This window comes from Phaethon aethereus (genome assembly GCF_964289735.1).
Source record: "Phaethon aethereus genome assembly, chromosome: 2".
NCBI lineage: Eukaryota > Metazoa > Chordata > Aves > Phaethontiformes > Phaethontidae > Phaethon > Phaethon aethereus.
The window spans coordinates 16122011-16138984 of record NC_138582.1 but is presented as its reverse complement, the minus strand read 5'-3'; the positions used below and the strand labels follow the sequence as shown (position 1 = coordinate 16138984).

At 44.5% G+C, this 16974-nt stretch overlaps 1 protein-coding gene across 1 annotated transcript in view; it reads right to left on the bottom strand.

Annotated features, from left to right (window-relative positions):
* Positions 1-16974, bottom strand: part of EXT1 (exostosin glycosyltransferase 1) — a 184059-nt gene that overhangs the window by 10404 nt on the left and 156681 nt on the right. Inside the window, exons 2-7 of the mRNA XM_081996936.1 lie at positions 15325-15418; positions 11595-11702; positions 7729-7848; positions 2719-2851; positions 1258-1376; positions 444-539 (exon numbers count right to left, since the gene is read on the bottom strand). Of these exons, the coding sequence (XP_081853062.1) occupies positions 444-539; positions 1258-1376; positions 2719-2851; positions 7729-7848; positions 11595-11702; positions 15325-15418 (670 nt within the window). The remainder of the gene's footprint in view (positions 1-443; positions 540-1257; positions 1377-2718; positions 2852-7728; positions 7849-11594; positions 11703-15324; positions 15419-16974) is intronic.

Here is a 16974-nt window from a genome sequence, read left to right as displayed (position 1 = left end):
GGTATTTTTCAAAGGTGCGTTAACACTATTCAGTCTCAGCTGCTTCTCTGCTTTTGAGTCCACAGCTGACCCCCAAGTCTTGCATCTGACTGATCAGACTCAATTAATTCAGCTGCATCACTACCTTCATGCACCTGCAGAGAGACAGGAACCTCCAAAGATGGGGTCAGCACTACCTACTCTTGGGGCTGCATTTCAAAACTGAGTCCCACCTGTGAATCTCAGATTGATCGCTTTAATAGCCGTGCTGATGTCTTCTGAGAGCATGGGGCCTCATCCATGAAAGATCAACCTGTGACCAAGTTGGTAGAAAGGACCAAGGAATAGAAAGGAGCTGTCACACCACTGGGAACTACAAAGCTTTCACCAAAGCAGTTGGAAAAATAAATTCTGGTCCCACTGCAGAATATACGCAATCTTTTACAGTGTTTCTCTCCACCTACCTTGCTTTCTCCTTCAATGACTATAACAGGCACAGAAGTGGCAGGCCAGCGGTGTTTGGCTGGGAGGGGTTTATCACAATTCCATAAAACAATAATCTGAAAGAGAATCAGAGACCTTTGTGGCAATGCAGTCCAAACCCTAAGGACTCAGATCTCCAGATAGAAATGTTAAATTCAAGTTAGGAATTTCAAAATCAACAATGATACAAATCTGTATAAAAATAACACTTCCTACAGTAATTTCTCCCATCCTGACTATTTACAGTATATGTCCTCTCAAGCAGATACAGGCTAGACAGGAACTCGGGAAGTCTCTATCTAGCCCAGGTTATGCGGATGTCACTGATTTACTTTGGCTCTCATTAAAGGCTAAACCACTTGTGACAGTCCACTGCAAGAGCGTGCTCCTCCTGAACTCCTCAAGGTTTCTTTCAGAGAAGCCAAAACCCTAGCACTGCTGAGACCAAGAGCCACAGCAGGAGGAAGGAAGATCACATAGGGGCTTTTGAGGCACAGACATCCTTTTGCAGCTTGCAGCACACACAATCCTGATCTTTAAAGTACAGTCATTATTTTACCCGCCTTGTGAAACAAAGGGGTTTAATTACTGTCTCTGTTCCACTCCCACTATACTCAGAGTTTTTCTTTCCCATACACACAGGTCACAGACAATAGAAATCTCAGAGAAAAGAAACACCAGAATTGAAACAGGGGTTTGAAACAGGACTGAGGGGATCTGAAGTCAGTAGGCTCTTCACTCCTGGGTTAGTAGTTTTGTCTCCAATGTGACTGACAGTCAGACGGCGCTGCTTACCTGTGCACAGTACTGGGACTTGGCTACAGCAACCAGGAGTTTCAGCACAGGCTGAGATTGCGAAACCAGGGGAGTTACTGCGTGGATAACGGCAGTGAATGTGGAAAGAGGCTTCAGACCTGAAGTGAAGAGATATGTGTTCAGTAAAGACAAAATTGCTGTGGTTAGTACAGATTAAAGGACTCTCGAGATGGAAAAATAATCTGCACTTAATGCAAACCTTGCCATGTTTTTTTAGGCCATCTCCTTTCGTCTCGGATACTAAGGTACCAGATGCTTCAGAAGAGATCACACTCCCCTTCAACTCCCACGCCCTCTCAAATCCCTTCCTCCAACACCATTACTGCGTTTTCCTTCTCACTATTTCCACAGATGTCCTGCAATCTCTTTCTTTCATCCAGTTTGTCTCACAGATAATATTGACATCTAGTTTGTTCAACCAAATGTCATTCCTGACATTGGCACTGTTTTGCTGCCTGGCTCTGGATGCTTGATATTTTCTACAGCTTATCTCCACACCTTCCAGGAGCTTGTTCAGTTTCCTCAGTTCCATTACAACCTCTGTCAGATTTTTGCTCTTTCTGGGTTGATCCCCATCCACATGCATCTTCAATTACTCCTGAGCTCATAATGCTGTTTTGCATCCTTGCCTTCCATTCTGGTATTTTTGTCTCGCTATGATTTCCTCTTCTGCCCGAAATAACAGATCCTACTGGCGTCTATCCTTCATGACTGCTCTGCAGTGTTATCGAAATTCATCTGTGTGGGGTCATAGTTGTTTTTCATCAAAATTCCCACAGAAACTTTCTTCTCCCTCTTTAACATGGTAACTGTATTTTTAGCAGGTGAGCAGTACAGCTCCACATAAGTGGGATGGCACAGGCTGAGCCAAATGCAGCAGCAGTCTGGTAAGCAGGATCACTTCAGCCTGCAAGCACATCCCCCTGCAGAACTCATCATTTAAGCTCTGCTTCAGGAAGAAGCCATGAACCTAGGTCCTATTCATTCCTTCTAGTGGGGTCCGTATGAAGACACATAGTATGGAGACTAAATCCATACCAACTATGCACTCCAATAACAAGTGTCATGGGTAAATTACCACTTTTCCAATTGGCCAAGCTCAAATAAGCAAAGAAAGCAAAAAGCTATTCCTTTTATGTCCCCTCGGGCCATGAATGGGTCAGCAACTCGGGCATTAATTACTGGCAATGGAAAAGTATAAAGGGACATAGATTTTTTTTTTTAAAACAATCTTTGCAAGCGAGAGGCACATGATGCATGTTGATGAGTCAGAGACATTCCAGTCTACAGTGGGCATGGAAGAGTGAGACAGGACAAACAAAAGGCATCATTAACCAGAAATGAATGGTAAGTCACTTGGCACATGCTACTCAAGGATCAAATTCCAAATTTCCACTAGAAATTCCAGATACCACTAAATTATAGCAAGGATTCACTCACCGAGATTAGCATAGTAGTAAGGAAAATCTCCCAGATATGAGGAATACTGTGGCAGTACAAATAACCCTCCAGGATGTTTGTTCCATATTAAGCTGTTACGTGATATGTGCTTAAATATTCTGTCCTGAATAATCTGGAAAACAAGAGAGGCGATGATTTTTAAATAGACCGTAATTGTCACTGGTAGAAGCTTCAGGGACTCCAGCTGACTGGAATCATCACCCATTTTGCAAAAAGCTGAGGCATACAAATTACTAGACATTCCTGCTTAATCTCTCTTAAAATGACACAGAACCTGCATACTTTGACACCACTTCAGCAGCCCAGGCTGTGTGCAACAGGTTTCAGAGCACCTCATTAGTCTCTCTGGACATGGGGACCTTGCAATTTGTTGCATTTTGTGTTTCAAGCAAAATACTTTTTAATGTATCTTAGCAGTTGTAAGCCTGATTAGTTCATTGTCAGTTTTACTATCCAGAACTCACAGAAGATAATTGTTTGAGGATGACATTACAAAGCTAGGTATTATTTTGAGATAATGAGAGCATTCAAAACCACAAAGACTTTCAGCAAATCAGGCTGCACTAATTATTCACTTTTGCTTAATTATAAAGGGATATTAGCATTCAGATACATTACTGATTCCACATCTCAGTTCTGTAACAGCTCCTTGTTGGATGAAACAGAAAAAGATCTTCTGGCAACTACTCTCTGTCTCCGTAGAGGGCCACAAAGATGGATTCCTAGATTTTTTTAGGTCAGAACAGATTGCTAGGTCATCTACTTTATCATCTAGGATACTACAAGCCACCAAAGAAAAGATACAAGGCTGTATGTATGAAACTAATTACAGTTACTTCATATCAGATGCCTGTATGCAAGAACCATAGCGGTTCTTACACCAGTGGGAGCTTTTTCAAACTTGCTGCAAAGGCCTAACGAGATTCAGCGGTGGGAAGCTGTAACTGGGCAAATTCAGCCTCCAAGTAAGATGCAACTTTCTAAGCACAATCCGCTGTCGGGCCACATGTTCTTACAGATTTACCTTCCCCCCAGAGCATCAGAGGTTGGCAGGTGTTGGCTTGAGTGCCAAGACCATGTTGGTTCTCTTAACCTACTGTCTCTGGCCTTAACATAGGCATATCTGGGTGAAACTCTATGGCTCTGAAGTTGGACTAAATCTGATCCCTCATCATTCATTCTGGCCTTAAAATCTACGGAAGTAAAGAAGGTATATACCCACAGCACAGGAAACCCAAAAGCATGCAAAAAGACCCAACATAAGCTGAACAAAAGCAGCTGCTGGAGTATAAACAAGCTAAAATCTGTGTAAGCAGCCGAGTTCATGGACATTCGGTCAAAACAGAACATGAATAAGTGCTGCCACAAGCAGTGGTTTTCCTGGAATTTTTGATTGCCATGACGAAAAAACATTAAAACAGCAGTCACATTGTGCTAGACAATCCACTGCTGGTGGCAACATATGTACTGCTAAACTGGGGCAAATGTTAGGTGTTTGCATGCTTGTCTGAATTTTGCCTACAGCCAATTACCATAGCTAATATGCAGCAATTAGCTCACAGGAGTAAGTTAATTTATCTTTTTCCTTGGTCTCAACATAACAGACTTAGGACTGTATTTCCATTACTGATAAGAGCGGATCTGAATATTTCTGTTTGGAAAGTTAGGTGTACCAGTTGTCAGATCTCCTGCATGGTAGTGGGGAGAGGAAAAAAAGACAGTGACTGCTGTTTCTCCATCTGCAAGTTATGCCACTAAACAAAGACAGAAACTAGGCAGTACATATTTTTGAGTGTTTACCACAAAGCCTAAATATTACAGCTCCCTCCTCCTGCCTTCTCAGAAATGGGACATAATCAGATAAGGAGAAGTCTGTGAATTTACATGGTCAGGAGGTTTTCACAGACGGTGGAGTTTTCCACTGCGCCGGTAGCCAACAAGGCTGCAGGGAAAACACATGGCTCGCATTCAACGCCGCCTCAGCGCACGCGGAGCGAGCGCAGCGCTAAGACGGAGCAGGGCCCCGGTGCCACGCAGCACACGCAGCCTTTGGTGCGTGTCAGGCACACCAGACTCACCAGCGCGGTTCCGCACGAGGCTGGGGAGCTGGCCTCGGTGATTTATCACCGTTAACAAACGGAGGATTAATTTATCACACTCTTAGTCTACATAAGAAACTTAGCTGTCTGTCATGATGGAGAGGAGAAAAGTCAACTTGGCAGAAAGAGAACAGAAAAGTATAAAAAAAGGATAACATGGAGGACCAATCAATTAAAATGCAGAGTGTATAGCGTTGCACATATTGCAGAGACATTCAGCAGCTACATGCTCTCTCCAATGATGAGGCATGACAGGAAGTTTAATAAGAGAAGGAAGGGGTTAGGATCTCTGGAAAGAGCTCCCTTTTCTTTTCTGAATTCATTAATAGCCCAATATTTTTGTCTCCCTCGTCCTCACACTTCAAAAAGTTCACATATTGCCTTAATCATTGCTGCTTCTCAACATGCCCCGGCCAAGCATCAAACACTTCTTGTGTGTACTTTGTGCTGTCTCTCTCCCCTCCTCTTCCTGAGCGGAGGACTGAGCATGCTGCACAGGGATTTAGGGATGTTTTGGGTTTGTTTTCAGAGAAGACCAAGCTGAAAAAGTGCAGATACACTGAAGCATGCGTCCGGATGGTGTTTGCAGCAGTCCACTGCTGCGCTGCCAGTGCTCCCACTCACCAGCCAGCAGCAGACACTCATGAACATCGTTCCCTAACCCACACCATGTCCACGGCACTGGGCAGTTCCTCTGTGCCTGCAATATGGGGTTGCTGGCCAGATGATTCAAACCTCTCAATTTGGACTATGAGCTGTTTGGCTTAGGCCACCAAATGCTGTAAGAAGATCACGGATCTTAAAACGTGACTTAATGTTTTCAGAGGTGTCCAGGATAAAGGGCAGAGGAGAGCTGTGATGTCCTTGCAGACACCTGAGTTTGTGAAGACTTTTTCTGTACCAATAGCACGGGTGGACATGTACCAGCACTGCAGTCAGCAGGCGGGTGATTACTCTGATGATATCTAGCATCATCAGAGCACTTTGACACAACAGCGTTACAACAGAAAACAGATAACATCCACCAGAAAAAAATACACCTGCTAGGAATTTACTTCCAGGCATCAGTTTTTAAGAGGAGGATAAACTGTTTGCAAATTTTGGACACCAAAAATCACTCTCAACTCTTTTATTCCTTTTCTAAGGAAAGTTAACTCAGGACTTCACTTAGGCAGGTTGAAATGTGAAACGAGTATCTGTTCATAAGAAAAGAATCCCTCTTAGCTTTCTCAAAAATTTCTGACAGTCCTGAATTAAAAAACAAGCAAAAAACCCCTCAAACCAAAACCACCCTCACAAACAAATGAAAAAAACCCTGCAAGACCAGGCATACATTACTGGATTTCATTAAATTAAACCTTCCGGGAAGATTTTTGTTTTCTCTTTAGTTTTTCCCCTCTGAGCAGGAACTCCAGCTTGCTGGTTGCCCAGCTGCTTCAGCTTTATTACGGGTTTTGCCGTTCCCTGGGCACCTGCGGCCACATGGGCCGACGCGTCCCAGGGCAGCGCTTAACGACACATCTGTGAGCGCCGGAGCTCGGTGTGACGGACACCAAGGCTGCGGGGGCTGCAGGCGACGCTCCCTCGAGAGCAGCCCCAGCGCAGGCAGGAGAGGGGCAGCGAGGAGACCCCTGCGCCCCTCTCCTCTTAGCAATCCCTAACGGTAACAGGGTGCGTGTAGGGAAGGGGCAGACGGTACGTGAGGCAGCCCGATTGTCCTTATGGGTACTTCTGTAAGGGCAGAGTAGGCTGTGAGCGCCGGCACGTGGTCTTCCAGCTTTGCTAGGTCCTGGTGTGGGCTGTGATAATGATCACTCCTTCATCAGCGCCTGTGGGGAGCTGGAGGATGCCGAGCAGCTCCCAACAGGCAGCACAGATGAAGACATGCTCTTCCGGGGAGGACAGCGTTGCGACGACGGCTACGCCAGGGGCTCCGGAAATGTTCCCTGGCTGGTTTTCTTCACTGGCATAGAAAAACCTAAGGGACTGCCTTGCAGCAGCTGGAGGTGGATCAGCCACGGGCAACCTGTACTGCAGGCAGCAGCGCTCATTTGCAGTTTTCAGGGGAAAGCAGGCACAGCGGGAAATGTGGAGCTTTACAACTGTGCACAAGGATGAATGCAATTGCAGAAGCGTTAGCGTAAGATGAATGCATTTGAACCTACAAAGTGAGCCGCTTTCAGTGGTAAAAGTGTGTAAAAAATTTATGTGCAAAACTGAAAAACAATTAGAAGAGAAACCTGCTTTTGAAATTGTAGCCTGGGCCCTACTTCTAAAGACCCTTTCATGTCTCCTCTGTCTCTGAATTCAGAAAGGATTCTCTCCAGATTTGAGATCATCTGTCTCCCTGTTTAATAGCAGTCTAATTATGGTTATTTATTAATATTTTGTAAGGATGATCAGGCCTTTCAGTTATCCTGTGTATGAAGATAAGACACCATGATTTACAAGCCCCCCTCTTTCCTTTAGCCAGACCAACAGCCCCATCACAAGGTATCAAAATATTAAGGAATGGTCAAGGAAGAGGTTTACAGTAATATTTTTTCCAAAATTAATTCCAGAAAGGTTTCTTAAAGAAACACATTCACCGCCAATGACAAGGATAGTGATTCATAAACCATAAAGCCTTGTGAAGGCAAGATCACACATGACAACTTTTGCATGTGTCGGGTAGCTCCCATTTTTCACTGTGTCAGTTTTCTAATGTGGATTCCGATAATGAAGAAAGTATTTCCTTAGGGAAGAAAACTTATCAAGATGCCAAGCTTTTTTCCCAGTGACCAATTGCATGTCATGAAAACCAAGGTCCGACGCCGGCTGAGGACAGGAGCAGCTGGACAGGTATGGAAACCTCACTGCTTGTCCAAGGCCCCAGACAATTTTTACTCACCTCTAGTGTAGTCAATACAATCTTCTCAACTGAAGAAAAATAAGCCTCCCACAAGAACTGTGTCTGCTGTCTAAGTGCTAGGATTTTATCCTGATGGATAGACCTGATTGTAGAAGGAATCTGTAATACAAGATGTAATATAGTCAGAAGCTCCAGAAAACAACGCAATCTCATCAAATTAATACGCTGCTGACAAGCCCTCTCCTCTATTAGCAAGCTGCACAGCTTCAGTGCTCCTGTCCGACAGAGATGCGTGTGTCAACAGTTAGAGCCTTGATGTAAAACGAATGAGACACAACCCTTTATAACCTTTGGTACTGAATATATGATTTTTTTTTTTCATCTGCTTTCTTTTAGCTTTTGGTTATTTTATGGTAAGAAAAGCTCCCCCTTGCCAGCGCTGTGGCGTGGTGCCGTGAGGAGCTCCTCCATACATCCCTCATGCACAAAGCTTTTCATGGACTGGTATTTTAAAAAACTAGTACCTGCAGGTCTTGAGCGTCCAACAACAATCCCCACTCTCAAAGTATATTAAAGAGATCTGGAATTGCATTTACTGCAGCATGGCAACACTAAGTGCCCTAAGGAAAACATAGCAACATCTTAAGTAAGACTCCACTTTTTCGAAGCCTGTGGATCACACTGCATTTTACTAATTACTGTGGGTGGAAAGAATAATGTCTCCCACACCACCTGTTATTCACAAGGGAAAACACGGCTTCCTTTTCCCCCTCTCCATTAAATCAAAACGTTAATTCTGGTATAAGTTGCCTTACAAATAAAACCAAAATTGTCCTGCTGCAGTGCTTTGCCATTAAAAAAGTAACTGCTCACTGGATCAGAAGAGGAGGGCTTCCTTCTATGTCTTTCTCCATCCCCACATCCCTGTTCCACATTGGAAGGAAACTAATGTACATATGTGTCGTTGCTTAACTTCTTAGGACCTCGACCAAGGCCTCCAGTACACCACTTTGACAATGCAAATTGACATTATCAAGGGAATTTAACTGCAATTTGCTTCAGTTACAAGGGCTACTCACAGCATCAGAAAGGCATCTAGGACACGTTGCTGATTTGTGTTCATTTCTTTCTAGGAACGAAGAGTTGTGCTTTTGCACCTACTTTTTTTGGATTTCAAATTAGGCCACCTCGTTCTCAGACTCCCACCATTTCTCATGAATCTTTTACCTAAGTCGTGTTGTAAGAGCATATACCTGGGCTGTGTGTTGCATTTTGCACATCCCAGCTTAAGCTGAAGTTTACCTGCATCCCACCACATCCCACCCTTTCCTGACCAGAACACACTTTGCTTACTCCTAAAATATTCTGAGAGGTGGCAGTGATCATTAGTTGCTTTCACATGCTCCCAAATCAAATGATTTCACGTGAAACATTTTCCTGAACAAAATTTGAGGTTTTAAGAATTTATATGTAAAAAATTTCCACAAGAATTAGTAAATTCTTTACTGCATAGTTTGCATCCAGGTCTGGACACTGTGTCCAAAAGGACCATGGCTCCACAGAGTGCAGTGTCAGATGGGACATCTCTACTCTCTAAACCCTTCATCTCTGAGACCTTCATCTGCAGAATTTGAGCTTATTGAGAGTTAGCACTACAGCAAGGTGGAACAGAAGAAAATGGTCAGACTGTCGATGTTAGGACTTCACGTTCCTTCGCTATAGGGCCTTTGGGTAAAATATAGGTCTTTAGGTAAAATATTCCCTGCAAAACTAGTATGAAAGATAGAAGCTAAAAACATGTATTAGTATATGTTTTTCTAACCACTCATGTCACAAATAGTAACGTGATGCACTAAATAACTGCAGCAAGTTTCATCTTTTTGGGTGCATATTCTTTCTTTTCCTTACTTTTCCAGTAAGTTCCAATAAGCAGAGGGATAATGAGCACTGGCTCTACACAGGTGTGTATTACTGACACCCAGGATCATTATCAGCAGCAAATACAAGATCAAAGTCACTTCACAGCGGTGATATGGCATTTTTTCTATAAACTTAAACATTTCATTGCATTATGCGCAACCTTGCATGTGTGTGCAAATATGTGTGTGTGCGTACGTGCGTGAGCAACAAATAAAACCAATACACATTCCCAACTACGCCTTTTGAAAGGGAAGGCTGCTCTGACCGTGAAGGTTCCTGCCAGAAGCTGTGATTTTACAGACCGCACCATGCTTGCGAGTGCCTGCAAACACAGCGCCAAGGTTAAAAAAAACCCTCGGTGTCCGCGGCGTTACAACAGCTGGAAAGAAAAATCAGAGCTCCCATTTTAACTGCGTTTGCCTATTAGTTATTAATCTACTTGTCCAGAAAGACAAGTGGGGAAAATGATGTATTAATACTAATCTGGCAGGATTACACTGGACTTATTAGAAGGGGATGACGTCTTAATAAAAGGTCATTTCATTAATAAGTAGGGGGAAGGCAAAAACCACCCTGCGCAAATAAATGCAGAAAGGCTGGATTAAGCTCTCCCAGTGCTATGATGGGGAGAATATGCAAATAAAAACAGCCGAGCTGCTCTCAAACAGGAAATGAAAAACTGTAACATAACAAAAACGCTTCCCAGAGCAGACATTCAGGCCCTCTGCCAGCTCTTTAAAAACACTGTTAATAACGGTGCAGTAGCTGTTCAATATGGAAGCAGCTGTGAAGAGAACGAATGGCATGTTACCGGAAAGCATGAAGATCAGCAAATTGGTATTATTTAAAGAGAGAAATAATTTTCCTCAGAAAAATGCGCTGTCCACAGAAGCAAAAATCAAATGGCCCTTGTATATTTGCAGCTTGTATCACACATAGGAGAACCGGCAGCACTTTGCCAGTCTTGCTAGGCCACCTCTTCACAAATATTTACTTCTTCAGACAAGTAAATAGGCATCTAATGAGATTTTCAAAGGTATTTCATTTTTGGGGTGCCAAGATGCCTATGCCTTTGAAGGCTTCTCTCTGTGGATGACCATAGCTTGCCACTTTGGAAATGCTGAGTTAAATTCAACCATTAAAAAAACCCTGTTAGTGGCTACTTCGTGGCCGTTTCAGATCTTGTGGATCTCAGCTTCATGCTGGGCAACAGCATTTCATCAAATGCTACTTTGGGGAAACCAATTTTTCAATCATTTCTCCTAACATCAACTTGTCCACATACTTTACAGAACATATTTAGCCTATAAAACCCACTAGGGAAACAGGAAAAAAAAATCCAGTGAATTTAAAACCAAAGTAGGTGCTGAAGGTAGCAGGGAATTTCTAATTTCTCAGCCCACTTTTGTTCCATGATCTCAAGGAGATTACCAATAAGCGACATGAACGCTGCTTCAGAAAGCGGTATTACATGTCCCAGGCATCAGGAAAGGGACAGATTCTGCTTCCTGCAAAACTGTGAGGTGGTAACCCCTGCCTGAGGAAACACCTGCTTTCCTGAGGAGTCCCTTCAGCACCTGCCAGCCAGACGCACAGCGCTGGAGGGACCCCTGAGGATAAGCCATTTCTGAAGGAAATGAGCAGAACCTGCCTTCAAATGTTTTCTCTCTCATCACAGCACCCGTTCCAGGACAGCTCTGCCTCAGAGAGGCATCCAGGTGCTCCACACCAGAAGAGATTTCATGCTCTTAGGAAAAATAAATGTCTAACACGTTTAAGAATGTGGCCTGGTGGCTGCAATGACCTTCAGGCCAAAAAATGAATGATGTCATATTAAATGAGTTCATAGCCGGTGTGACACAGACAATCCCTTCATGATAAAAATTCTTTTACAGCCTTGACCTTTTGGATTCATCTTCCCTGTCCATTTAGATGGCGGCAGCAATAATCAACTGATCCACTGAAGGCCGCGGTCTTTTTCTTACCTGTAATAACAATCTCTCATCGCCTATGACGGCGGCTTGGTTCCAATCAATCACTTCCGAGAACGGCAACTCCCATCCATTGCTGAGCATAACCGGGACGCAGGCGGCCTGCACGCAGACGAAGGCATGGCAGTCGTTAGCAGGTACCCGAAGACTAGGGCAAGCCTTGAGGTTTGCAACAACACCATGGCCATTGCTTTCTGGACAAGCTCAGAAGGAGAGGCCACACGGCAAAGGATACCAGAAGCTAGAGGCCACGGGAGGGCAGCCCATATGTTTATGGTTTTCCATTTTGTGCTTATTCCTACTCACTGAAAGGTGTGGTTTGCATGGAGAGTGACATTTGAAATCTGGTGCTTATGCCGCCAGGCAAGGGCAGAACTGTTAAAATGCTGCAGATGTAACACTGGAGAATTTAATAGAAAATGATGGCCTCCCTCGCTGCTTTGTGAACCATTCAGCAGGGAGCAAACTCCCCCAAGTTTTACAATATGATGCAAGACAACCCTACAGAAAACACAGGTCATATTTAATTCTGGCGGGATGGAGTGCACCCCCAGCAAGTTTGCAGATAGCACCAAGCTGAGTGCTGCGGTTGACACACCTGAGGGATGGGATGCCATCCAGAGGGACCTGGACAAGCTCAAGGAATGGGCCTGTGTGAACCTCATGAGGTTCAACAAGGCCAAGTGCAGGGTCAGGGCAACCCCCGGTATCAGTACAGGCTGGGGGATGAAGGGATTGAGAGCAGCCTGGCCGAGAAGGACTTGGGGTCCTGGGGGATGAAAAGCTGGACATGAGCCAGCAATGGGCACTCGCAGCCCTAAAGGCCAACCGTCTCCGGGGCTGCATCCAAAGCAGCGTGGCCAGCAGGTCGAGGGAGGGGATTCTGCCGCTCTGCTGTGCTCTGGTGAGAACCCACCTGGAGTCCTGCATCCAGCTCTGGAGCCCTCAGCACAGCAAAGACTTGGACCTGTTGGAGTGGGTCCAGAGCAGGCCACAAAAATGATCAGAGGGATGGAAGACCTCTGCTGTGAGGACAGGCTGAGAGAGTTGGGGTTGTTCAGCCTGGAGAAGAGAAGGCTCCGGGGAGACCTTACTGCAGTCTTCCGGTACTTACAAGGGGCTTGTAAGAAAGATGGGGACAGACTTTTTAGCAGGGCCTGTAGTGATAGGACAAGGGGTGATGGTTTTAAACTAAAAGAGGGCAGGTTTCAACTAGATTTAAGGAAGAAATTTTTGACAATGAGGGTGGTGAAACCCTGGCCCAGGTTGCCCAGAGATGTCGTAGATGCCCCATCCCTGGCAACATTCAAGGTCAGGTTGGACGGGGCTCTGAGCAACCTGATTTAGTTGAAGATGTCCCTGCTCATTGCAAGGGGATTGGACTAGATGACCTTTAAAGGTCCCTTCCAACCCAAACTAGTCTATGTTTCTATGATTCCAGAGCACATTTTCCACTAAGGAGGAGTGATTTCCCTATCCTGTCTGGTATCAGCTCTCCAAACAGAGGCAACTGCACAAACACAACTCATCTGTCATCACCTGTCTACAGAAATAACAATTGCTTTCTATCTTAAAACAAACAAAAAGCGCACACATTTAGTATCTATTTCATACCAGTATGATCTGTCTAAATTATTTAAGCTTTTACGAGGTGCGCGAGTTCCTCTGCAGAGACAGCAAGCATGTGCATATTCAGTAAATAGGGCAGTATTTCCATAAACAAACAATTGCCATGATGGTCTGTTCTGCTGGATCACAACATATGATCCAAACCAAAAACCTCCTGATGTGATGAAAGAACCTATTACCAGAGGATCTGCATCGAGCCTGTGCTCTGGTTCAGCTTCTTTTGGATTAAGCCAAGCTTAAGTGCTCTGAATTTGGTCCAGACTAGGGTTCAGACCAAAAGGTGGTATAAAGGGGAACCTTTCAGACTGCTGTATCTTCCTTGGTAACATGTATTACACACAGGATCTTAGACTGGTCAAGCCTCTGCATGACAGTAGTGCTTATAATGTGTAAAGACCTGTGATCTTCTGTAAGGAAATGACATTAGTGCATGAAAAAAGCCAACCAGAAAATACTTAGCAATGTGTTTTCATGTTTAAAACATTCCACTAATGTGGACTACATCTTTCAGCATGCCCTGGAGCCAGAAAGAAATTGGGAATTCATCATAATCAGTGAATACTGCTGCTAGCCTGCTAGGAAAATCCTCAGTGCCTGCAGCTTATCACCATCGACCTGGAGCCTCCAAGTTCTGTATAGTGAGGTCCGCTCCCTGCTTTCTTCTCCTGAGATGATGTATCTAACAGAAGCTGTATGACTTGTGTCCCAGATGACAGAATAGCTGAGCAGTGCTCTTCAGGAGGATCTGAAGTCACTTGTCATCCCAAATAAGCCAGTCCCACTTCTTCCTCCGAAGAGGCTGGAGCAGGAACAGCACTTTGCAGGCTATTAATCTACTCCTGAGCAGGAGCAAAGAGGTAAGTCACAGTCCAGAACTTGGATCTCAAATGTGACAGTAGGTGTGGGGTTCAGTGGTTAAACCAGTGCATTTGGGATGCTCGAGGGTATCCAAGAAACCCATCAAAGGCTGGCAGACATGACACAGGATCTACTGGAGACCTTCTGGAGAAGCAGCAGAAAGCCAGAAGGGTACTCTCGGGTTTCTAAAATGACATTATACACCTACACTTAGGTACCTGAGTCCTGCTCTGCATTGCAGTAAACAGCACTCTTGAATAGTGGCTGGGACATTTTGTGCTTGATGAAGAAAAGTGATGTGATGCTATTCATTAACAGCTTTACTGCCAATGCTGGGATACTTCCCAAATGGCAAAAGGACACCTGGGGGCAGGACCTTCATTTGCGATCTCACTGACACCAAGAAGCACCTCAGCCTCCCCTTCCCAGCCCCTATGGAAATCCAGATGCCAGTCAGAGAGGGGAGCTGCAGCATCTCCCAAGATGCTCTGTATGGCTGACTGAAGATCCAGGACCCCAGGGCTGAGCTGATGCTTGCCAAAAAAAGGTCACGCCGGCTGCAGCCAGAGTAGGTCAGTGTCAGGCTTGATCCCTGTGCTGCCAAGCCCTGCTGCTGCAGTGACTCAGGAGACCCTTTGCATTGCTCTCTGCTGCTGGATAACAGCAAAAAAGGGAGACCATTAACCAAAAAAATTTTTAAACAGTGAAGGGATTCAGGTGCTGTCCCAGACATGCTTTGAGCTCCCTGAGATCAGCCTATGAGATCCACCTTCATGTGAAGCTTCCATCTGGGGCTTTGCAACCTCCAGGCCACCTCCTGCATATTCAGCAAGCATCATCTCAGGACAGGCAATGCATAAGCAGGTCTGTTTTGGCTAAGTGAAAACAAAAAAGTTATGTTTACTGCCCCGGGGCTTACTTGTAGAGGCCAGTGTCTCCCACGGGAAGTCTCACAGCTTGCTAAAATACTGCTCTAAACCGGTCCAACCTCTCAGCCTCACCACATCCAGGGAAACCCTTTTCCTGGAGGTAACACAATTCAACCTTCAGATGAGCTCAGTGCTCAGCCCCTTCTGGGAAGAAGCTGCCAATTGCTCCAGAAGTATGAATAGAGGCTTTTGCAAAGTGGATTACTGTCCACTAGGGAAATGAAACACATTTCCCTCCTCCCAACCTCGTTGCTATTGCATGCTGAGTTGCAGCCAGCGTAGTCCATGCTTTAAACTGCAGCTCTTACCTGCAAGGCTTCCAGAAACCTGAAAGAGCCAAGCCTGCGGCCACGGGGAACCAGACAGAAAGTGGCATTGTGCAGCATTTCACGGTAATCATACCTAACAAGAACAGGGGAGAAAAGAGAAAATTCAATTAGTGGTGAGTTCTAGAGTAACTGAGCGTGAAAATGCAAACAGCTGTTGAGACACATCTGGATAAAATCATCCCCGACCAAGACTGCTCACCACCAGGTTAACTAGCTCCCTCCGTGCACGCGCGTGCCAGCCATCTCCCCGGCTCCTTTTTGTTCATCCTCAGGAGCAACCACCATGGGAGAGAGCTGGGGAGAGTGGTAAAGAAACCGAGAAGGAAGGAAATAATTTTGCCTTTGCAATAATCAGCCATTTCTATATAACCAGGTGTGCATGAATTCTAACAACAAACTTGTCCTAAATATTTTGATAACCAAAGCATTGTTGCGGCACTTCTGTGACCCTGATTTCTACTCAGATTTAGTCAAAGTCATGCACAACTGTGTTCATTTCTGCGCAAGAGGTTTGTACAAAGCAAAAAATATTCAAACTGTGCCAAAGAAACCTTCCCTTATCAAGAAGGCACTAAAAAGGAACAGGGGTTTACCGTGACTCACTTGGTGGTTATTGACAAGTGTGGTGAGAGTGATAAACTGCTGAAGTTTGGCAATTAACTACATGGCTGCAATGATCCCTGTTCCTCCAAATTAAAACTTTAAGTGCTTATAGACACTCTTGGGTTTTTTTCCTATTCCATCAATCACCTCAAAACCATTCACCAAAATCACACATCAAATCCTAACAGTTTCCAGCGTGTTGTTAGCTAATTGTACCCCTGGCAAACCCATGGAACTGTGAATGGCCTCGACCTCCTCTGAGACAAAAGGATCCAGATTAAACACCCTCTGTTCTCCAGTGTCCTGGACACATGTTATTTTGACAGTAACTTGTGGCACTGAAATTTTCTAACACTAATAATCTAATGTAACTGTAGCCTGCAGGCAGGGCAACTTTTTTTGTATGCGTGTATATGTGTATGTATATACATAGGTATATGACTATATTTTATATGTAAAAAAGTCCGGATCTACGTTTGTATTCTCACACAGGCCAGACAGATGGGAGTAAGCCAATTTTCAATTATAAGCTCCGTCTTTAGGAAAAGACATCTTGCAAAGGCCCATTTGCTTAAACAAGCGTGTATAGCTAATTTGCACAAGAAAAGGTCACTGTGAATGGATTAAGATTATCTCCACTGAGAGTAAAATAAAAACCCTCGTTGCATTAATTAAAACTACAAAACAGACTTCAAAGTACTTTTTTTTTTTTTTTTTAATCGCATCTCAACTTTGGTTAAAATACATATATGCATATTCCATCCAAGCAGCAGCAATTTCTTTTTCTCCGTGTGGGATATTGATTGGCAGCCATATCCCAGCTCACCCGCCAGCAGTGACACAGCACACGGGGAAAGTATTAGGAAACTGGAATACCCACCCCCCCAAAAAAAGCCGTTTTTAAGCATTCCTTTTTTACATACTGAGAGGTCTGAAGCTTATCGCTTTCACTGTATATTGTAGGATGGAAAATGTTAATAAATACCAAAAATAGAACACCCCGTAGGGCTAGAATACACGAGTCAG